The 20,264-nt window shown below is 41.5% G+C and overlaps 1 protein-coding gene across 1 annotated transcript in view; it reads right to left on the reverse strand.

Annotated features, from left to right (window-relative positions):
• LOC145405278 (uncharacterized) overlaps positions 1-20,264 on the reverse strand; it is a 42,925-nt gene that overhangs the window by 22,078 nt on the left and 583 nt on the right. The window contains exons 2-3 of the mRNA XM_080276693.1: positions 16,708-16,864; positions 11,188-11,283 (exon numbers count right to left, since the gene is read on the reverse strand). Of these exons, the coding sequence (XP_080132819.1) occupies positions 11,188-11,283; positions 16,708-16,848 (237 nt within the window). The 5' untranslated portion in view covers positions 16,849-16,864. The remainder of the gene's footprint in view (positions 1-11,187; positions 11,284-16,707; positions 16,865-20,264) is intronic.

Consider the following 20,264-nt stretch of genomic DNA (forward strand, 5'->3'; position numbering starts at 1 on the left):
AAAAAAAAAAAAAAAAAAAAAAAGTGAATACAGTACCTCTCTTCCCTTCCTAGGATTGGGCAAGGTAGGATCCAGAGAGTCAGAAATATCTTAGAAGCTAACCGAAATATGCCCAACTGAATAAGTTACACTCTCATTCACAAGTCATGCAAGTGCCCAAAATCCTGTATTATCATCATCATCTGGACCTCCTTTCCCACCCTATGCAGGGTACAGAGTAACAAAGTCCAGACAGTCCAAGTTTGCCCAATTCAATTGGCCACACTTCCATTCACTCATCATTCAAGACCCCAGAATCCTGGCTCTATCTGATATGCCAAAAAACTTTCACCACATTGTGTTGCTTCACATAAACGTATCTGGCAGAGTCAATCCAGAAGCTGTCACATTAAAAAGGGATGCCAAATCCCTGATCATACGCTTCTTCTCACAACTTTCATCCAGCCAGCTCGATCTCTTGTCAATTCCCCAGCTTCACCGACTTCCATACCTCTCTTCCTCACACACCCATCCACCATATCCCTCCACCATCTCCTTGGTTTACCTCGCCTCCTCCCTCCTTCAAATTCGCTAAGACATACCTTTTTCACCACTCTACTGTATTGTTATCCATTCTCTCCACATGACCATATCACTGCAGTACACTCTCTTTAATTCTGGAGTCCACAGACTTCCTCACTTCGCATCTTTCACGAATCACATTATGTATCCTATCTGTGCTATCTTCAATCTGTAGGACTAAATCAGTTGAGGAAAGTGAGGCAAAGCTGTTAGGTCTCTGTATATTTTTGAGCTCCTCTGCAACAGGTACGAATCTAAACAGCAACAGTCCTTCAGGGCTGAATATATTATATAATAACTACTGTCATAGTAACAAAATATAAATTAATAATGCAGCAAATATATAGATTATTTCATCTGATAATTACTTGTACTACATAACATATCCCCCCCCCCTTTTTTTTAACCTGCATCTACTGTAAACACACTTAACTTCCTAAAAATATATAGATACCCGGAATATACATACTTACAGGTGTATACATGAATTAAAGCATCAATGTATTAGGCCAATAAACAATAGCATGAATGCACAGATAGTTTTCATTTTTCATTGATCATCCAATCCTGCATTGCCCCATGAGAAGCATAGGAACCCGGGGCTAGGCACGTTGGTCCTGACATTTAAGATGAGCGTGACTAGCCTCACTCATCCCTGAGTCGCATTACATGAGCAATAAACCCCAACCACACCTTGGATATAAACCTTCACCGGCTCAACCCGATTGGAGCACCGTAATTACCCACTACTCCACCAGGCGCCAAAATTTGGTTATATGGTTACCATTCAGCATAGTAAATGGTTTCCTGGTGTACAGGAAACCATTCGGCTTGTCACTTGATGTAGAGTCACCCACAGACAGAAGGAAGAGGAAAGAATGACAGAAAGAAAGAAAGAATAGGGAGTGTAAAGTCACCCATAGGCAGAAGGACGAGGAAAGAATGAAGGAAAGAAAGACAGAAGAGGATAGAAGGAAAGAAGGATGGAGGAAAGAAAAGGGCAGACATCCAAGAACAGCATTACTACAAGTGCACAAATAGTACAGTGATTGAAGAACAATCTAGTACTGATTCTCCTGACAGTTTAGTATTGGCAAATTTTAAATAAATACCAGACTGTTCAAAGAAATAAAACTCCCTTGTATGAAAAAAGTAAATAAATTACAGTACTGTATTCTTAAACATTATTCAATAAGATGGAAACAGAAATACAGTATTCAGAAAGTGCAGTCATCCAAATATTTAGGGGGTTTTGTTAGCCTTTGTGGAAAATATCCTGAGCTCAACTGGCTGTTCATTAGGATAAGGTCTAGCCTATGGGGAACTAGGAGGCTCTTCCAAAACCTCAGATGCTACACGACTTACTTGTTCCTGCACACCAACTCGGAAATATACAGGTGCATCACTTTCAACAGTAGACACTTCTGGAGGCACATGAGGTATGTTACTGGAATATGAATCACTTGATTCATTCTCTACTACAATGTCATCAGGGACATTTTCATCAGGCACTCTTTCAGGACATTCACCAACTGGTCTATATGTCTTTTGCATACATAGCCATCTTGAACTTTAACCAAGCAATGTCTTTCTCTGAGCACCTTTTCACCTGTCCTTATAACCATTTGGCACCCCAATAATTTCTGACTAGCACATTATCACCCACTTTCAACACTTGATGGCCATGCAAAACACCTCTGTTTACCATGGACTCTTGTTCTGCTTCTACTTTCTTTGCAACTGCGGGAAATATTAAATCCAAACGATTGTGCAGTTTTCTTCCTATCAGCAACTCGGATGGGGAGAGTCCAGTGGCAGCATTTTGAGTGATGCAATATGAAAACAGGTACCTCTGCAGGATAATCTCTGGATCTTGTCCTTGTACTTCTGCTTGATGCAATGCTGACTTCAGGACCTTAGCCATCCTCTCTGCCTGTCCGTTTGTTGAAGGCTTATACAGTGACCATGCATGGTACAAGATCCCATTGGTTGAGCAGAAATCAGCAAACTCTCTTGAAGTTAACTGTGGGCTGTTATCTGTTACAAGAATTTCTGGTATGCCATGTCTACAAAAAATTTCATGAAGAACCCTTACAGCAGCATCTGCAGTTGTACTCTTCATGTGAATCATCATGTGAACTATTTTAGAATACTTGCTATAGACATCCACAAGCACAAAATAAATCTTCCCTGAGAGTGGACCCACAAAGTCAGCATGAAGTCTTGACCAGGGTTTGGAAGGAAAAGTCCATGGATGAACTAATGCAGTAGGTGGATCAGCCCTTATAGATTGACATACTTGACATGAAGAAACAATGCCTTCAATTTATTTATCCATATTTGGCCACCATATGTAGAATCTTGCCACTGCATTCATTATTGTCATGCCTTGGTGTGTTTCATATAGTTCTCGAAGAATGTAGCCTTGCAATGCAGAGGGAACTATGTCATGAAGTCCTCACAAAACACAATGCTGTTTGATGATAAATTCATCCCGCCTTTGTAGGAGGGGTTGTAACCTGGAATCACACTCATCCAAAATGGGCCATGCACAATGAGCATATTTCAAAACCTTGGACAACATTAGATCTACCGCAGTTTTCTTCTGGATCATTTGGTGTGTGTGACTGCTGTAAGTACATCTGTTTTCAAAGAAGTAGCAATTAACAGCCTCACTGTCACAGTACACCTTTGTAGAGAGGGGAACTCTTGACGTGCTATCTGCATCAATGTGAGCCGAAGTGTTCCTGTACTCAATCTTGTAGTTAAAAGAAGCTAATTTTAGGGACCATCTTTGCAGTTGAGCAGATGCATGGGGTGGAACTGGTTTTCCAGGACTAAGCAAGGAAACCAAAGGACAGTGGTCTGTGATCAATGCAAACTGACGGCCATAGAGGAACTGTCTGAAATTTTGAATACCATATACTATACAATACTCAAGGGTTCTTTCTCTAACTAAGAATAATTTTTCCAGGCATCATTTAATGTACATGAAGTGAAAGCAACTGACCGATAACATCCATAAATTACATGGGACAATACAGCACCATTCCCATAGGAAGATGCATCATATGAAAGGAACAATGGCAAAGTCATCACAGAGCACCAGAATATCTGACTGTAACAGTAACACTTTTGCCTTTGAGAAAGTTTCATCTTCTACCTTGGTTCAAGACCAAAAAACACCCTTCTTAACCTGTGGATTGTGAGCCACAGCTCAGGCTGGGAAGTGTCGTGTTGCGAGCCACAGCTCAGGCTGTGCTAACCTTCCAGTGGCCATGCATCACTGCTAACTAATCCACCCCTACCCAAACTTGTGCAAGGTGTTACACAAATATGGAGAGAGAGGGAGATTATTTTTTTTCTCATCAGATGATGCCCTGGATGTTTATCTTCAGGTTTATAATAAACAAAAACTAAAAAAAAAGATTTTTTTAAATTCATTTTTTTCTACACCCCTACGCAAACTTACACATGGCGCTACGCAAAGACGGAGAGAGAGAGTTTTTTTTTTTTTTTTTTAACCCCTTAAACGCGGATCGTCGCGTTTGCGACACTCGGCCAAAAGGACATGACGGCTGGTCGTCACGTTTGCGATTGTAGTAAATTTTGAATAACCGCGGGCAAGCAGGCTCCAGCTGGTATTGTCTATCAGTACCACCACCCTCTAGCTACAACTAGCATACTTTACCTTTGTACTACTGACCTCAGTTGTTGCCAAATATCGCGTTTTCCCCCCGTCCCCCCCCCCACCACGGCCTGGCCAGCCTGGCTGTGATACATGGCAGCGCTCTGAGCGCTCAGAACTGTAAATCTGCGCTCTCCTCTCACAAGCAGTTTATGCTACTAGGAAACGCTTGTTTCCCCAGTTGTAACACTAGCTTTTTTTCTCACGGTTTGCCCCTGTTTAGCGTCAGTTTACTGCAGGCTTTCAAAGTGACATTATGGCGAGTTCTAGCTCTTCCCAGTCAGTGCAAGTGGCCGACAGGAACGAGAATAAAGTGGCGGACGTAAGGCAGAATAAAAAGCGTGCCGTGGTGATCTTTTGGGAAGTACAGTAATCACTCCAATATCCGACGTAACAGAGCCATGGGTAGGTCCGGATATTGGTTCTGTCCGGATATTGGGCCCCAGCTTATGGACTTGTACTTATGGACCCTAACTCAGAGAAACACCTATACAACTCCCTCTGGACATGCATAGCACCTATTTAAGACCCAAATCACACCAATATGGCACATAAATGACTGAAATAAATGCAAAAGAAACATAAAATGAGGGTTTAGAAGTAGGTTCATACAATAATGAACATTCTGGTGACTGGCTCCTGGACTGGTACTTATGGACTCTAACCTAGCCTAACTCAGAAAAACACCTTCCTACTGCACATGCATAGCTCCTAACACCCTATTCACACCAATAAAGGACATTAAAGAGTGAAATGAGGTAAGTATAGTATGGAAAAAAAGGACAGTATGAAACATTCTTATGTCCGGATAGTGGGGATGTTCGGATATTGGGCGTCCGGATATTAGAGTGATTACTGTAATATGATTGAAAATAATGTAGTATACATGTTTTTAGCTGTGAAAATGGAAATGTTTGTTGAGTGACGGGAAGACCGCCGCCACAGTGCATGTCGGCCGTACGCTCCGTTGATTTTAGCCTTATTTTCAGTGCTTATTGTACAAATACGGATTCCTAACTACCTTTACATTGTAGTATAAAGTTTACTGTGACAGAATGAGGCTGTGGTAGAGGGGAAACCGGGTTGCTGGAGGTGTGAAAGTGAAGATTTGGTTACCCAACTTTGCAAGTCTCCACAAGTCCTTGGGTAGTCCACGAAGGCTCAACACCTGTCTCTGGAGAAAGCTGAATGTAAGTACTATCTGCCATACCAAGTATAATGTTCTAGAGTTAATCTCTGATTTTTGGCGAATATTTTCCTACAGGTACTCAGACCGCGATACAACCCCGCCACTCGGGGGGGAACGACTGTACACAGCCGCGTTTAAGGGGTTAACCAGATGATAAAGTTTATAATAAACAAACCCCCCCCCTTTTTTTTTTCATTTTTTGCACATCACAGGGTGGGATAAAAAAAAAAGGTAATTTTGCAATCCAAGAGTTAAGCAATCCATTTAAAGGAGCAAGTACAGTGGAACGATCTCTAAGGAATCTGGAATAGAACATTATCAGGCCTAGGAAGGATTTTAAAACTGTCACGTCTTTGGGGCAAGGAGCTTGACTTATAGCCCGGAGTTTATTTTCTGTGAGGTGATGCCATTCCGCATCTATCCTGTGGCCAAGGTATGTGACAGAACTTTGCTCAAATTTGCATTTCTTCTTATTTAATCTGAAACCAGACTCATGCAGGTGTTTCAGAAATTTGCACAAAGTATTCAGGTGATCCTTCTTGTCCTTTCCTGCAGTGAGGATATCATCTAGGTAACACATAACTGTTGGAATGTTAGGAAACATAGAATCCATTATTTTCTGAAATATAGCAGGGCTAGAGCAAATGTCAAAAGGTGGTCTCTTGAACATAAAAAGTCCAGTGTGGGTATTGATAGTTAGCTATTTATGAGACTCAGCTGTAATGGGAATCTGATGGTATCCTTGTGACATGTCCAAAATACTGAATACAGAACAACCTCTTAAAGCTGACTGTAAGTCTTCAGACTTTGGAATAGGGTGTTTCACTACATCTGCACACTTGTTGTAGGTCACACTGAAATCACCACATACTCTTACTTTATCTGAATCCTTTTTGCTTAGAGACACAATAGGGACACCACTGAATGGTGTATGTGCAACCCCTCTAAATTACTCCATCACTCTCCAATTCATAACTCATTTTGCACTCAGGACTGAAGAGTACAGGGAAGAGGCCTAGCCCTGAGAAATTTTGAGTTTCCTGATACACTGACCTGAACGCTGGGACCATTATAACATCCTAGCTCATCTTTAAACAGTTCACTGTACTTTTCCAGAATAGTAGGAAGGTCTGAAACATCCTTAGAAGTCTGTAGATGGTTCACAAACAACACATCTTTCCAGTCAGGTACCAATTTACATAACCAGTTTCCCCCAATAAAGCACAAGTACCCTTAGGGTTGATTACAAGTGGAAGCTTGAACTACTTCTCTTTATAATCAACTTCTACATGCACTTCACCCAATGGTTTGAGACTTCCGCAAGTATATGTGAGGATACGTACATTTGAGGGGTGTAAGGGTAAACTAGAAAAACATTCAAACTCTTAGGGGCAATAGAAATGGCACTACCTGTATCTAACTGCACAGTAACATCACTGTTTTCAAGTCTCAAAGAAACACTAATGGGATCATGTGAGGTATGACCAGTATGTACAGAATTTACAGTATGTAATGGCTCTGAAAGAAATGCTATCTCTTGTTCTCTATCTTCATCCCTTACACTGTGTATATTCTTCTGGCTACACGCAACTACAATGTGTTATTTGGTGTTGCACTTGTAACAAACATAGTCACGGAATCTGCACTGTCCTCTCAAATGTCCTGGTTTTCTGCAAGAAAAGCACTTGTAGTCTATGTAGAAGACACCTGACTTGATTCTTCTCCAGCAGTGGGGCGGTTATGCTGTTGGTCCATGATTATTGGGTTTCGCACAGGCATTGGTGACCTTCTTGGGTAACAAACTTCATGTATCTACCGGGAAGTCCTCCCGAATGGCTGCTGCATGAACAGAAGCATCTCGATCCTGGGACCGTTGGACTTGGTGTACAGGAGTGCTGTGATTCCGGAATTGTTGTGTCTCAATACCAGCAACCTCATGAGCCTCAGCTATCTGCAAACATTCTTCAAAAGTTCTCTCAGTAGTAATACATTTCTTCTGGGTCTCAGCACTGCATATCCCACTTACAAACTGGTCTCTCAGTGCTCTCGGAAGGAACAGACCAAAATCACATGTGGCAGCCATGTGTCTCAGTCTAGCATTGTAATCTGCAATGGACTCATTGGCTTCCTGGGTACAACTATGGAATTTACAAGTTTCTGCTATGTGAAGTCTTTTCGGCTTGTAGTGGTTCGTTTGCAACCAGATGAGCTCATCAAAAGTCTGTTCCTTGGGTAATTTGGGACTGCATAAATCTTGTACAGTACCCTCGCATTCAAGACGAGTTTGTCCAAGATGTTTCGCGTCCAAGACGGAGACCATAAATAATAATCCAAAATATTGCTGTAATATGGTTGCATAAGTCCAATATGGAAACAATGGTTCATAACAGCCCAAATCTGAGGAGAATATAGCTATGACGGTCTCACCTGGTCCAACATGGTTCCCGCACCCGGGAGAGTGACGTGGTTGAGTTGTTGTCCAATAAAATACACTCAAACCTCGATTTAAGGGACTAAATGGGGAATCAACTTGTCCCTTACTTGAAAATGTCCATTGTTTACCACATATAAAGACAATCTTATTATGAAATGCAGTGATTGTTTCACTTTTCTTACTTATTTAAATGATTATGAATATTATTTTATGGGTACCGTACAAAGAAACATATTAATGTGTACAGTATAACCTTGACATTACGTATCAGTTTTGAATGGTCTTGTCCGTTTGTCAGATTGAATATGGAGTCTCTTAAATCCGAAATCCCTTAAATGGGGGTCCTTTAAATCGAGGTTTGCATGTATTGACATCTGGTCATGTGATGAACAAGCAGGGTTTGCTTTTGTCTCTCACCAGAGCAATGTGGACACACTTACTGCGTGTTGCACTCAGCATTTGCTCCTAGGTTATTGCCTCTCCTTATGTAACCATGCCTAGGAAACCATCTGCTAACCCCTTGAAACTCTGTCATCTACCTCAGGATACTAAGCTAGAGATAACTGAGCTACTAAGCTGGAGATAAGCTCAGAAACACACACTATCAAGGAGAGGAAACTTGTTTTGGTGCCAAAATAGGTCTAGGTTGATGTTTTTAGGGGCAGTTTTCGAAGATTTTGTGATAGTATTAATTTTTTCCATAAGGTCTTGTGTTGGTTCAAGACGTTTTTCATCCTAGACGGGACCCTCAGGCAACAATATTACTGTCTTGGATGCGGGGGTACTGTAGTAATTTGTACCGTATGTACTTTTCCCCAGGACAGTTATCAGAACAGCAACCTTTCTCCTACTAGTGCCCTCAGCTGTAGCCTCCTCAGTTCCAACAGGATAAGTACCAATATCATTAGCACAGAAGTACTGCTCAAGCCATTGGTGGTAGCTAGTGAAATCTTCAGCAGCAGGAACGAAAGCATCAATGTGACCAAACAAGCACTTACCAGCCATGTTTGGTTAGCAATGTAACAAACTTGATACCAGGCTCAGCTTTTAATCAACTTCTGGTAATCCTGTTGAAACTCCTGTGCAGGGATATCCCATCCTGTTCACCAAATTTGTGCTATCTTCAATCTGTAGGACTAAATCAGTTGAGGAGAATGAGGCACAGCTGCTAGTTTATGAACTCCTCTGCAGGGGGTACGAATCTAAACAGCAAACAAAACAATATACTGAATACATTTAATAATAATTATTGCCACAGTAACAAAATATAAATTAATAATGCAGTAAATAGAAAGATTATTTCATTTGACTCAGGGATTAGTGAAGCTGGTCACTCTCATCTTAAATGTCAGGACCACCTTGCCTACCACCAGGCTCCTATGCACCTAAGGGGACAACATAGGATTGGATGATGGATGGATGAATGGATAATTACTTGTACAGTACTACATAACACTATCCACTCTCTGTACTCCACATACATTGCTCAGCAGTCCCATATCCACTGCTCTCACTCTTGACTTTTCATTTTCAAGCCACACCATAGCCTCACATCCATATGTTAAAGTTGGCACTATTCATGTAAGCCTCGCGCAGCTGCAACACTCAAGCCTCTGTTTCTTATCAAGGCCTTCATAGCACCAGCTACTTTCCTTCACTGTACCACTCTACTTTCCACTTCTTTTGCACATTTTCCTCTCTTTTCTATCATTGTACCCAGGTATTTAAACTCTCTCACCAATTCTAGTCTCTCTCCATTCACCATCACATCACACTGGGAGTCATCATCTTTCTCGATTACCATCACTTTGCTCTTTTCTACAATTACTCTCAGGGCACGATGCTCACAGACATCAGTAAAACTCTGCCCTAGTCTATCAAGTACTTGTCCAGTATTTGCGAGCAGTACTGCATCATCAGCATACAACAAATTTGAGATAGTCCATTCATCACCATTCTTTACCAACGCCATCATTATCCATTACTTGTGTTTTTACTTCTCTCATCACCCTATCCATATCCTGTATATATTTAACTACCATGGGGACATCACACAACCTTGTTGCATGCCCACACTGATCGTGAACCATTCATTTAGATGCCCATTTACTCTTACACATGTCTCACTACCATTGTAAAAACTCTTGATGGCACCTAACAGCTTACCATCTACACCGTACATGTGCAAAGCCTCCCACAATCCTTCTCTGTCTACTTTGTCATATGCTTTTTCCAGATCCATAAATACCATAAACACCTTATAATCTTTCTCACAAGCCTTCTCCACTATCTCTCACTGCAAATATTTGATCCACACATCCTCTGCCACTCCTAAAGACACCCTATTCATCACTCACTAGGACTTCTGATATCTCTTTTACTTTCTCTATAATAATTTTTCCATATAGTTTCCCTACCACACTCAATAAATTTATGCCACGATAATTCTTGCACTCACTTTGGTCACCTTTATTTTTGTACAGGGGTACAATCACAGCCTTTCTCCACCTGCTGGCACAGTTTCACTCATCCATACCTTCTTACATACGGTATCTCCAACAAGCACTTCATTTCGCTCTCTCCACTAATCATTTTTGCATACCTCATCAACCTCAGCTGCTTTCCCATTTTTCAGCTGCTTCACAGCGTTCTTCACCTATGCGAGTGTCACGCTCCCTGGCACTTCATTCCTTGTTTGCACACCCCTAAAACCAATCATGTTTAGAGCGGTTCTGCTCTCTCGCTATTCTTTTCCATCAGGCTTTCGAAATATTCATTCCACCTGGTCTTTACTTCATCCTCATGGGAAATAATCTACCACTTTCATCTTTCACACTTTCACATTTCTTTCTGTTGTCACTTATATATTTCCACATCTCTTTCCAGTATAACTTCAAATAATCAGAGTTATTTGAATTCATTTTTCTTCCTAGATCATCATTTACCTCCTTTTTCCTCTTCATGTGCTTTTTGCTCTCAACATATTCAGTTCTTATTTTAATTAAGCTCCTGTCCTGTAACCACTCTAGCCACATTTTCCTCCTTTCCTTCACTGCTCTCCTAACTTCTTCATCCCACCATGCTGTACCTTTCTTCCTTGCTGTTACTGTTGCCACACCACACACCGCTTTACCATTCCTAACCAAGCAATCCCTAAGTGCAATCCACAGACTATTCAGACCCATTTCATTCCAATTCACTGATTCTAACTCCTCCCTTACGCTGGTTCTGTATTCATCTACCATTTCTTTGATCCTCAGCTTCTCTGTATGAAGACAAAAATTATGTAACTAGGATGATAGTAATCAGACTAACCTGTGTAGAAGGAGAGCGTGGATCAAGTGCCAGAGTTCTCATCACTTTTCTGCCTTTGGGGGTTCCATTATTGTCTGGATCAGGTGTGGTTGGTACCTGTGGAATAGCCATTTACATTAGAAAAGATACTATAAGATATAGTAGTACAAAAAGTAACAGCTGTTGTTCCATGTTCAACTGAAATGTGAACCCAGTGGACTAAAGATTAAATCAACTCTTTTCTGCAGTTCATTCTCCTCCTTTTGTGGCCTACGGAGTTGAGGGACTTTTGTATATGGGCAGTGGAGCCATCCAGTTACATCAGTGCCACTGCACGAAGGCAACCTTCTCTTGCACCAAAAACTTATGAAATGCAGATTTAATGCAATAGGCTGTTTCACTCATGCTAGGCAGCTCCTTCATACCAAGTTGTCTGGCTGAATGGCTTATGCCTGTGTGCCAGATGCCTTTACATTAAAACTACACTAGGTGGCGATGTGTCAGGACTGTGGTGTATATCTTTAGGCAGATTTATAAGTACTGTATTTAATCCGTTAAGCCTCTTCTGTATATCCTCCTCATTTACATTTATAATACCGTGGCTCAGTTGGTTAAAGCGCTCTGCTCTGACCGAAGGGTCGGAGGATCGAATCCACCCAAGAGTCATTGGTAGACATCAGGAAGGACATCCGGTCATAAAATGCTACACGCTCCAAACCAAAGTCCTCTACCCAGGGGCAATGCCTTAGCCCTTATCCAAAAAAAGGGGAACCTGGAGTAAAACTCACACTTATACTGCACCCATTACAGTATTCCATTGCTCTCTATCTGTGGCTTATCCCAGATGTCTTCAGTAGTATATACACTGAAGAAAAATTCATGCAATACTGTATACTGGATTTCCCTGCATTTTCACTGCACAATTCACCATCACGGCTGAGTACATCACCCACTCCTGTTTTAACTTTTTAATTTACTTGAAGCATATTTCCAAAATTGGTGGTAGGTGGTGGCGACCATCATCCACTCACTTGATGTAGTGCTGCCTACTTCTTTCTTAGCCTTTATCATTCTTTTTCTGTGCCTCCCCTCCTCTCTTCCTATTTCTCGCATCTTTCCTTTCACTTCTTATTGATTTTCTTTCCTTTACAGATGGCTTTACATTGAGTGACAAGCCAAATGGTTTCCTGTAAGCCAAGAAACCATTTACAACACTGGGTGGTAACCATATAACCAAACCATACGCGCTCCCTACGTGTGAACAAGTGGGTTGGTGGAGGGTTAGTGCCCCTCCCCTTAAAACAAATAACTCAGTCAAATGGCCACCCCTTAAGGGATTATGGTGTCTGGCAATAGATAGATAGATAGATATTTCCAAAATGCCTTGGGATTAAGTTTACAGTTTTCTGAAATATCTTTTTCAAAATTTCTCTTAAGCTGTCTTGTTAATTTTCTAAGCTTGCTCCTCGTCACAGTATAAACACAATAATTTTCCTCTGTTTTACTGAGCAAATAATTTTTCAACGATCTTCATTTACCATGTAAAGAATCCATCACTTCTCTGTTCATGTACATCTGGCTCCTTTCTTTCCTTCTTGTCCCACTCATTTTTACTTATGGTATGTTCTTATCAACTGCATCTTGTAACCTGTTCTTAGAGGCTTCCCAGATTCCATTTACATTCTTCTTTTGAAACTCCTTCTGTAATCAAATTCTAACATTTCATCACTTATCTTCTCATAATCACCCCATCTCATATTGATACTGTATTTTCTTCACATTTTTTGTTTTTACACTTATATTTAAGTTCACTAATATCATGATATGATCACCCAATCCCAAAGGAGGTAAGTAGTCTATGCCACGTACCATTTGTTCCTCTGAGGTAAAAACCAAGTCTAACACAGATGGCTCCTGTTCCATTCCATACCTCGTGGGTCTGTTTACATGTTGAAACATAAAGTTATCCTTTATAAATTCTACAAACCTTGAAGACAATGCACTTGATTCTTCTTTGCTACTTAAGTTGTGCCAATCAGTTCTTTAATGTTGAAATTTCCCACAATGCAAGTCATTTTATAAGTATTTACTGAGTTTTTAATTAATTCACACTATTCCCTGGAGTTCTTCTCTGTTCCTGAAAGATTTCTAAATACACTTACACATTCCTTATTATTCACTGGATTTTCAATCCATATACTGTACATTCTTTATACTTAGGTAGTAAATTCTGCACCTGGTTAACATTATAAACATTCGTAACATAAATACAAATACAATGCACGCCCATCATCAAAAAGATTATGAAAAGGGTTTTGTGTGGCCATCCAAGAGAAACTCATTTACAGGTATATTCATTAGTGTGTGAACAAACTTATGCATTAATGCTACAGAATCTGGGTCATGTTCCTTCAACAAAAATTGCAATTCTTCCTTTTTGTTACCTAAAGTATCTACATTTCCATACAAATATTTCAGATTCATATCATATGTACCCACTAAACTATGTACAAGATTTTTTTTCACATATCACCATCCTACTCAGCAGTACTTGGTGCAGCTTCAGACTGGCTCGATCTTCGAAAAATATGATTAGTTCTACTTAGATGGAGTGTGTGGTGAAATGCTGAAGCATGAGGGAGAGATAGTAGTAGAATGGATGTGGAAGTTGTCCTGATTGGCCTAGGAGGAAGGTAGAGTCCTGGAGGATTGGACGTCAGGTATAATTATTTCCTTGTACAAAGGGAAAGGGGAAAAGAAGTGTGTGGTAATCATAGGGGCATTTGTCTTCTTAGTGCTATAAGAAAAGTATACAGGTACAGTTGAATACTTATTGACAGAGTTAGGGAAATAACAGAGGAATTAGTTGAAGAAGAACAGGGAGGTTTTAGGAAGGGAAGAGGTTGTGTCGATCAGATATTCATTCTTAGATATTTAGTGGTAAAGTTTCTAGAGAAGGGAAAGAAGTTGTCTGCAGCCTTCATGGATTTGGAGAATGCATCTGACAGGGAGGATAGACAAGGATTGTGGAAAGTATTAAGAATATATGGAGTAGATGGGAAGTTGCTGAATGCTGTGAAGAGTATGTATGAGGGTGCTACGGTTGTAGTGCATGTGGATTGTGAACTAAGTGAATTTTTCTATTTGAAGATTGGGCTGAAACAGGGATGTGTCATGCCTCCATGGGTGTTCAATCTGTATATGGATGGGGTTTTAAAAGAGATACAAGGTCGGGGAGTGGATGTTGGACTGGCCCTATTAAGAGGGGGCAGAGTTTGGAAACTCCCTGTACTGTTGTTTGCAGATGATACTGTGTTGCTGCAAGGCTTGGTGGATGAGTTTGGGAGTGTGTGTAAGAAAGGGAATCTAAAGGTGAATGTGGGGAAGTGTAAAGTTATGGTCTTCATGAAAGGTGAAGTCAGTGAATGGACAGTGAGGTTGGATGAGGATGAAATGGAAAATGTGGGTACGTTTAAGTATTTGGGTAGTGTGATGAGTAAGGATGGAAGTTTGGAGGATGAAGTGCTTGAAAGGGTACAACAAGGAATAAAGGTTGCTGGTTCCTTGAAGGCAGTGATAAGATACAGGGAATTGAGCATGGAAGTGAAAAAGTTATTACATGACAGTATTGTGGTACCAACTCCAACGTATGGAAGTGAAGATTGGACGTTGTTGGAGGGACACAAGTCAAGAGTGAGAGCAGTGGAAATGAGTTATTTGAGAGGAGCCTGTGGAGTCACATGGAGAGACAGACTGACAAATGAGGAAATGAAGGACCATTGTGGTGTGGATGTGGATGTGATAGGAAGCGTTAGGAGAAACACAATGAGGTGGTTTGGCCATGTGGGGAGGATGGAGAGTGAGAGACTGATGAGGAGAGTGCATGTGAGCAAGGTGGAGAGGAGAGAGGGAGGAGGAGGAGGCAAAGGATGAGACAGAGAGATGGAGTGGAGAGGTATATGAGAGAGGGAGGTGTGAATTGGGAGCACGGCAGTGAAATGGCAAGGGACAGGGTGACATGGAGGCGATTTGTTTGTGGCCACCCCATTGGCTATAAGGGATTGAGGGGTCTGGCAACAGATGGACAGATATCAGTAGTTCTACTTTTCCGTACTATTTTGTTCCTATAAATCACCACATCCTCGCCTTCATTTCAACTTAGTAGTTCTCCATGCATTTCTTTCCTTTGAGCCCTCTGTTTCATTGTTAAATCCTGAGCAATATTTATTTTTTCAAATTCCTTGGCGTCTGGCAATAGATCAACAGAAATTCCTTGGTCATCCTTATTTCAAAATATTTATTTAATATATCATGCTTTGGTTCTGACTTCTTAAATACAGTCCTAGTAGGCCTTGGCTTATCTTGAGCTTCTTTCTTACCAATTCTATCAACCTTCACTACATCCTCATCCTTAATGTCCACTTCAGCTGCTACACAAATCTTCTTGACTAAAACAATGTCAGAATTCCTCCTTTCAGCAATTTCCTGTGATGTACTTTCCTTCATGTTATTTACTATAATACTGTTTCTGCATCTTTCCCTCTCTCTTTCCTCTAATACTGCTTCTTCCACCCATTTATCAACATAGCTTACACTCACATGAGGTCCAAGAGTTTCAACACAGGTTGGTATACCTTCGATCTTGCCTTGACTTACAGCTACATCAATTCTACCCTCATTTGCCTGAACTCTCACTTCAAACCTAGTCAGTCTATCCTCTAAGGAATTCTTCTCATCAATATTTTTAGAAATATAGTTTTTCAATTCCACCACCTCTTCCAGCAAGTCAGCTTGTTTACTCACCATCTCCATTTGTTCCAAATGAAATTTCTTCATACAGCTAAATATCTTATCACACTCTCTTTTGCAAAAACTGCAACTCCAGTGAAGTTGTGATCCAGCTACATCACTTACCATAATATTATAAACCTGGTCTGGGATGCCTTCACATTTGATATGAAACCAGGTGTTACAGACCTCACATTCAAGAGCTTTATCTCTTGCCTTAACTGCTGTGTCACTTTGATTAATACCAGGTGCCTTAATCCTGTAAGGGGTCACCACAGAACTTCTGCCTATCAGAATTCTTTCATTCCTCGAACTGCATCTCTCTGGAACTCGTTTCCCCAGGGTTGTTTCCCTCCAAACTTCAATCCACAGCTGTTCAAGTCTGTTACAGATATTTTATGAACAGAGGACATCAGATTACTGGTGTATGGATTTTTTTTTTTTTTATTCATTTGTTTTTCCTTCCTCTGTTCTGTTTATTTAAAAAAAAAAAAAAAAAAAAAAAAAAAAAACTCCATCTCATCCTGTCCTCTGCCATCAGGCTGCCCTATCTCCAACTCAACCCTTCCATACCGTACCTCACTATCTCATCTCTCCATCTCATCCTTAGTCTCCCCCTCCAGCCCACTCACATACATTCGCCTAGCCAGTTTCTCATTCTCCATCCTCTCCACAATGTGACTATGCTACCAGAGAGACAGTGATAAAAAAAAAAAAAAATTAAATAAAAACAAAGGCTTTACAGTCTCTTACGGCAATGGGTGTTCTTGTGATGGCCTCAGATGGTGACCTTGGATCCACAGTAAGAAAATGCGTCCTGGCTGGCTTTGGTGAACCTTCAAAGTCAACATCATTGATGGCATCATCAACGTGTTTACTGGTTAGGCCCCCCATTGAACACACGGCAATTCTGAAATACAAATGTGTTGGCTGTACTCTTTTCAGTTGGGCTAAAACTAACATTTCTCCATCTTGAATGTAAGTACAAGAAACAAACAGATTCTAGTCACTGGAGACTTTAAATTTAGTAACATAATCTGCAAAGAGAATAGAGTTATGAACAGCTCCCAGAACTATGGTCAGGCTCACAGTTTCCTGCAGGCTGTGAATAACTTTTGGACCCAACACTTACACGACTGGACCCACCTGCGTGAGATGGATAGCCCATCTAGACTGGACCTTGTCTTCACAAAGACTGACTATGAGATTAGTGACCTGAAGTTCTTTGCACCACTAGGCCATAGCAAACATGCCGTACTGTTTTGCCCTTACCGCTGATGCCAAGCCACAGGAACGAGAGGGAGATTAAATCAAATTAAACTACCACAATGCAGACATTGCTAAAATGAGAAGATTGTTCCTTGATGTTGAATGGGGACTTCCATTTGCTGGCAAAACTGTCCAGGAAAAATGGAATGTATTTCTGAAAACTATGAAAGAACTGTAGCAGACTGTGTACCAACAAACAAAAACAATCACCAAGAAAACCCAAATGGATGAACAGGCACCTACGGATACTGATTCGGAGGAAGCAGGAGGCATGGAAGAAATACGGGGCCAGGAAAACACCTGAAAAAAAGTGAACTGTACAACACAGCAAGAAACACAGCTACCAGAGACGTTGGGGCTGCCAAGCACGAGTACAAGCAGAAAGTGGCCAAAGATTCAACAACCAATTCAAAACATTTCTGGGCATAAATTATGTCCGTTCAAAAACCAGTATCAAGGAGACTATCACCAGACTAACAACAACCAATGGAACACTTACTGAGGATGACAAAGAGACTGCAGAGATAATGAATAAGGCTTTCAACAAAGTTTTTGTTAAAGATCTAAGTGGACCAGCCCCATCTCCTGATGCTATACTCCAGGGACCCAAGATCACACAAATTGAAATAAGCCAAATGGGGGTAAAGAAGAAGCTGTCTGATCCTGACACCAACAAAGCGCCAGGAACGGATGGTATGTCACCAGTGGTCTTGAAAGCTTGTGCTGACATATTGTGTGACCCTCTATTCAACATACTGTATTTTGCTCATTTCTTGAGGCTGGTGAAGTTCCAAGTGACTGGAGAAGGGCCAACATCTCACCCATTTTCACGAAGGGCAGCCGAACTGAACCACTAAATTACCATCCAGTGTCCTTGACCAGGATAGTCTCCAAAATGTTAGAGAGTATCATTCGACAGGAATTTGTAAGCCATGTGACAAAGAACAACCTGATCAGTGACGCACAGCATAGCTTCCGAAGCAGCAGGAGCTGCTGACAAATAGCCTATGCTTTGCTACCAGGATGACTTCATTAATGCAGTAGACCATGGGAAATGTGCTGAAGTCAATTACTTAGACTGTGAAAAAGCGTTTGACAGGATCTCCCACCAAAGACTGTGTATCAAGCTTGAGGTGGTGGGAATAGCGGGGAAAGTCTTCAGCTAGATCAAGAGCTTTCTTTCGGAGAGACTCCACAGGGTCTTATTAGAAATGAGGCATCAAACTGGCTCCCACTTGACAGTGGAGTTCCCCAAGGATCTGTGCTCGGACCCATCCTCTTCATCATATATAACAATGACCAGGTCTCAGATTTGGAATGTACAGGCAGCTTGTTTGCAGATGATACAAAAATATACAGAGTCATCAGGTCAAATGAAGACATCGGCACAATGCAGAGAGACATGGAGAGACTGGATGAGTGGAGTGGCAAATGGTTGTTGAATTTTAACGCAAACAAATGTAAGAAAGTGCACACAGGACACAAAAACCCTGGGGCCAACTATCAGCTGGGTTATTAAACACTTGAAAAATCCACCTTAAAAAAAGATCTGAGAATCCTGATATCATCAGACATGAAGCCTTCATCACACATTGCTTACCTAGTCATGGTTAGTGGGGGAACAAGAAGAGATCTTCTTATGTAGACCCCACCTCTATTAACTGTACCAGCCTACCAATGTGTTATACCCACATGCATATCATAGCTATCTCAATTTAAAGGCAGCTATAGTTGGTGCTGTGACAGCATAGTCAGGTAGGGGCGCTCCACTTATTTACTATCCTGACTGAAAAAGAGTTCGCCCTCAATGTTGTTCTCCAGTGTGCTGGTTTGCCTAGCTTGAAGGGGTGGCCACTCAAGTTTGTGGTGTTCATCGTGAAGAACTTGAAGGTGGGGACATCGTCATGCCCATGGAGGATCTTGAAGCCCTCTATCAGGTTCCCCCGAGTCTTTCTGTCCTCCAGCGTCTGCATTCCTAAGGCTGAAGATCTCTCTTCATACTCAAAATCAGCCAACTCTGGTACTAGCTTTGTGGCTCTGCACTGGACTCTTTCCAGTAAGTAGATGTCTTTGACAAAATGTGGGGACTAGTACTGTGCTCCATAGCCTAGAACTGGTCTGACCAGGATGGTATACGGTGATTGCAGCATCTCCTTGTTCAGGTAGCTACTCAAAGTTCCTTTTTATTACTCCAAGTCTGCTGGTGGCCTTTGCTGCTACCATGACTGTGTGTGTTGAGGACTTCAGGTCTGTTGAGATCAGGACTTAGTTGACCTTTTCCACTGCAGACTTTGCCAAGGTGATTCCATTCAGGCTGTAGTCACATTTTCGGTTGTGGCTTCCAAAGTGCGTTGTTTTGCATTTTGCAGGGTTGAAGGTCAGGAGCCATTTGTTTCTCTGGTGCTCTAGCCTGCCCATGTCCCTCTGTAGAGCTTCTACATCATCCTGCATTCTTACTGGCCTGTACATCATAATGTCATTGGCAATAGGCTAGCCTGTGATTCGAGATTTGAGACCAGGTCGTTGACATATGCTATGAAGAGGACAGGACCCAGAACTGATCCCTGCGAAACTCTGCTGTGCACCGGCAGCCAGTTTGAGTAAGCGCCCCTTATTGAGACTCTGTGGGGTCGGTTCGCCAAGAATTTTGCCAGCCACCTCTTTACATTCTCTCTGATCCCTTGCTAGTCCAGTTGAACGATCAGTCTATTGTGTGGCCCCCTGTCAAATGCTTTTTCATAAGCCAGGTAATTTACATCAACGCATTCCTTTTTGTCTACTGCATTTGTGATGTCCTCCAATACATCAACAGTTTCATCACACAGCTCCTCTTGCTCCTGAACCCATGTTGGGTGTCTGCTTTTATGCTGTTCCTTTCCAGGTGGCTGACAACTTCAATCCTTATCAGGGTCTCCATCGCCTTGCATACAGTGTTAGTTAAGGAAACAGGTCTATAGTTCAAAGGGTCACTCTTACATCCTTTTTTGAAGAGTGGTGTAATGTTTGCCCTCCGCCAGTCTCTCTGTACTGTACCAGTGTCC

This window comes from Coenobita brevimanus, chromosome 66 (assembly GCF_032717465.1).
Source record: "Coenobita brevimanus isolate Jiangsu-jjx chromosome 66, ASM3271746v2, whole genome shotgun sequence".
Lineage (NCBI taxonomy): Eukaryota > Metazoa > Arthropoda > Malacostraca > Decapoda > Coenobitidae > Coenobita > Coenobita brevimanus.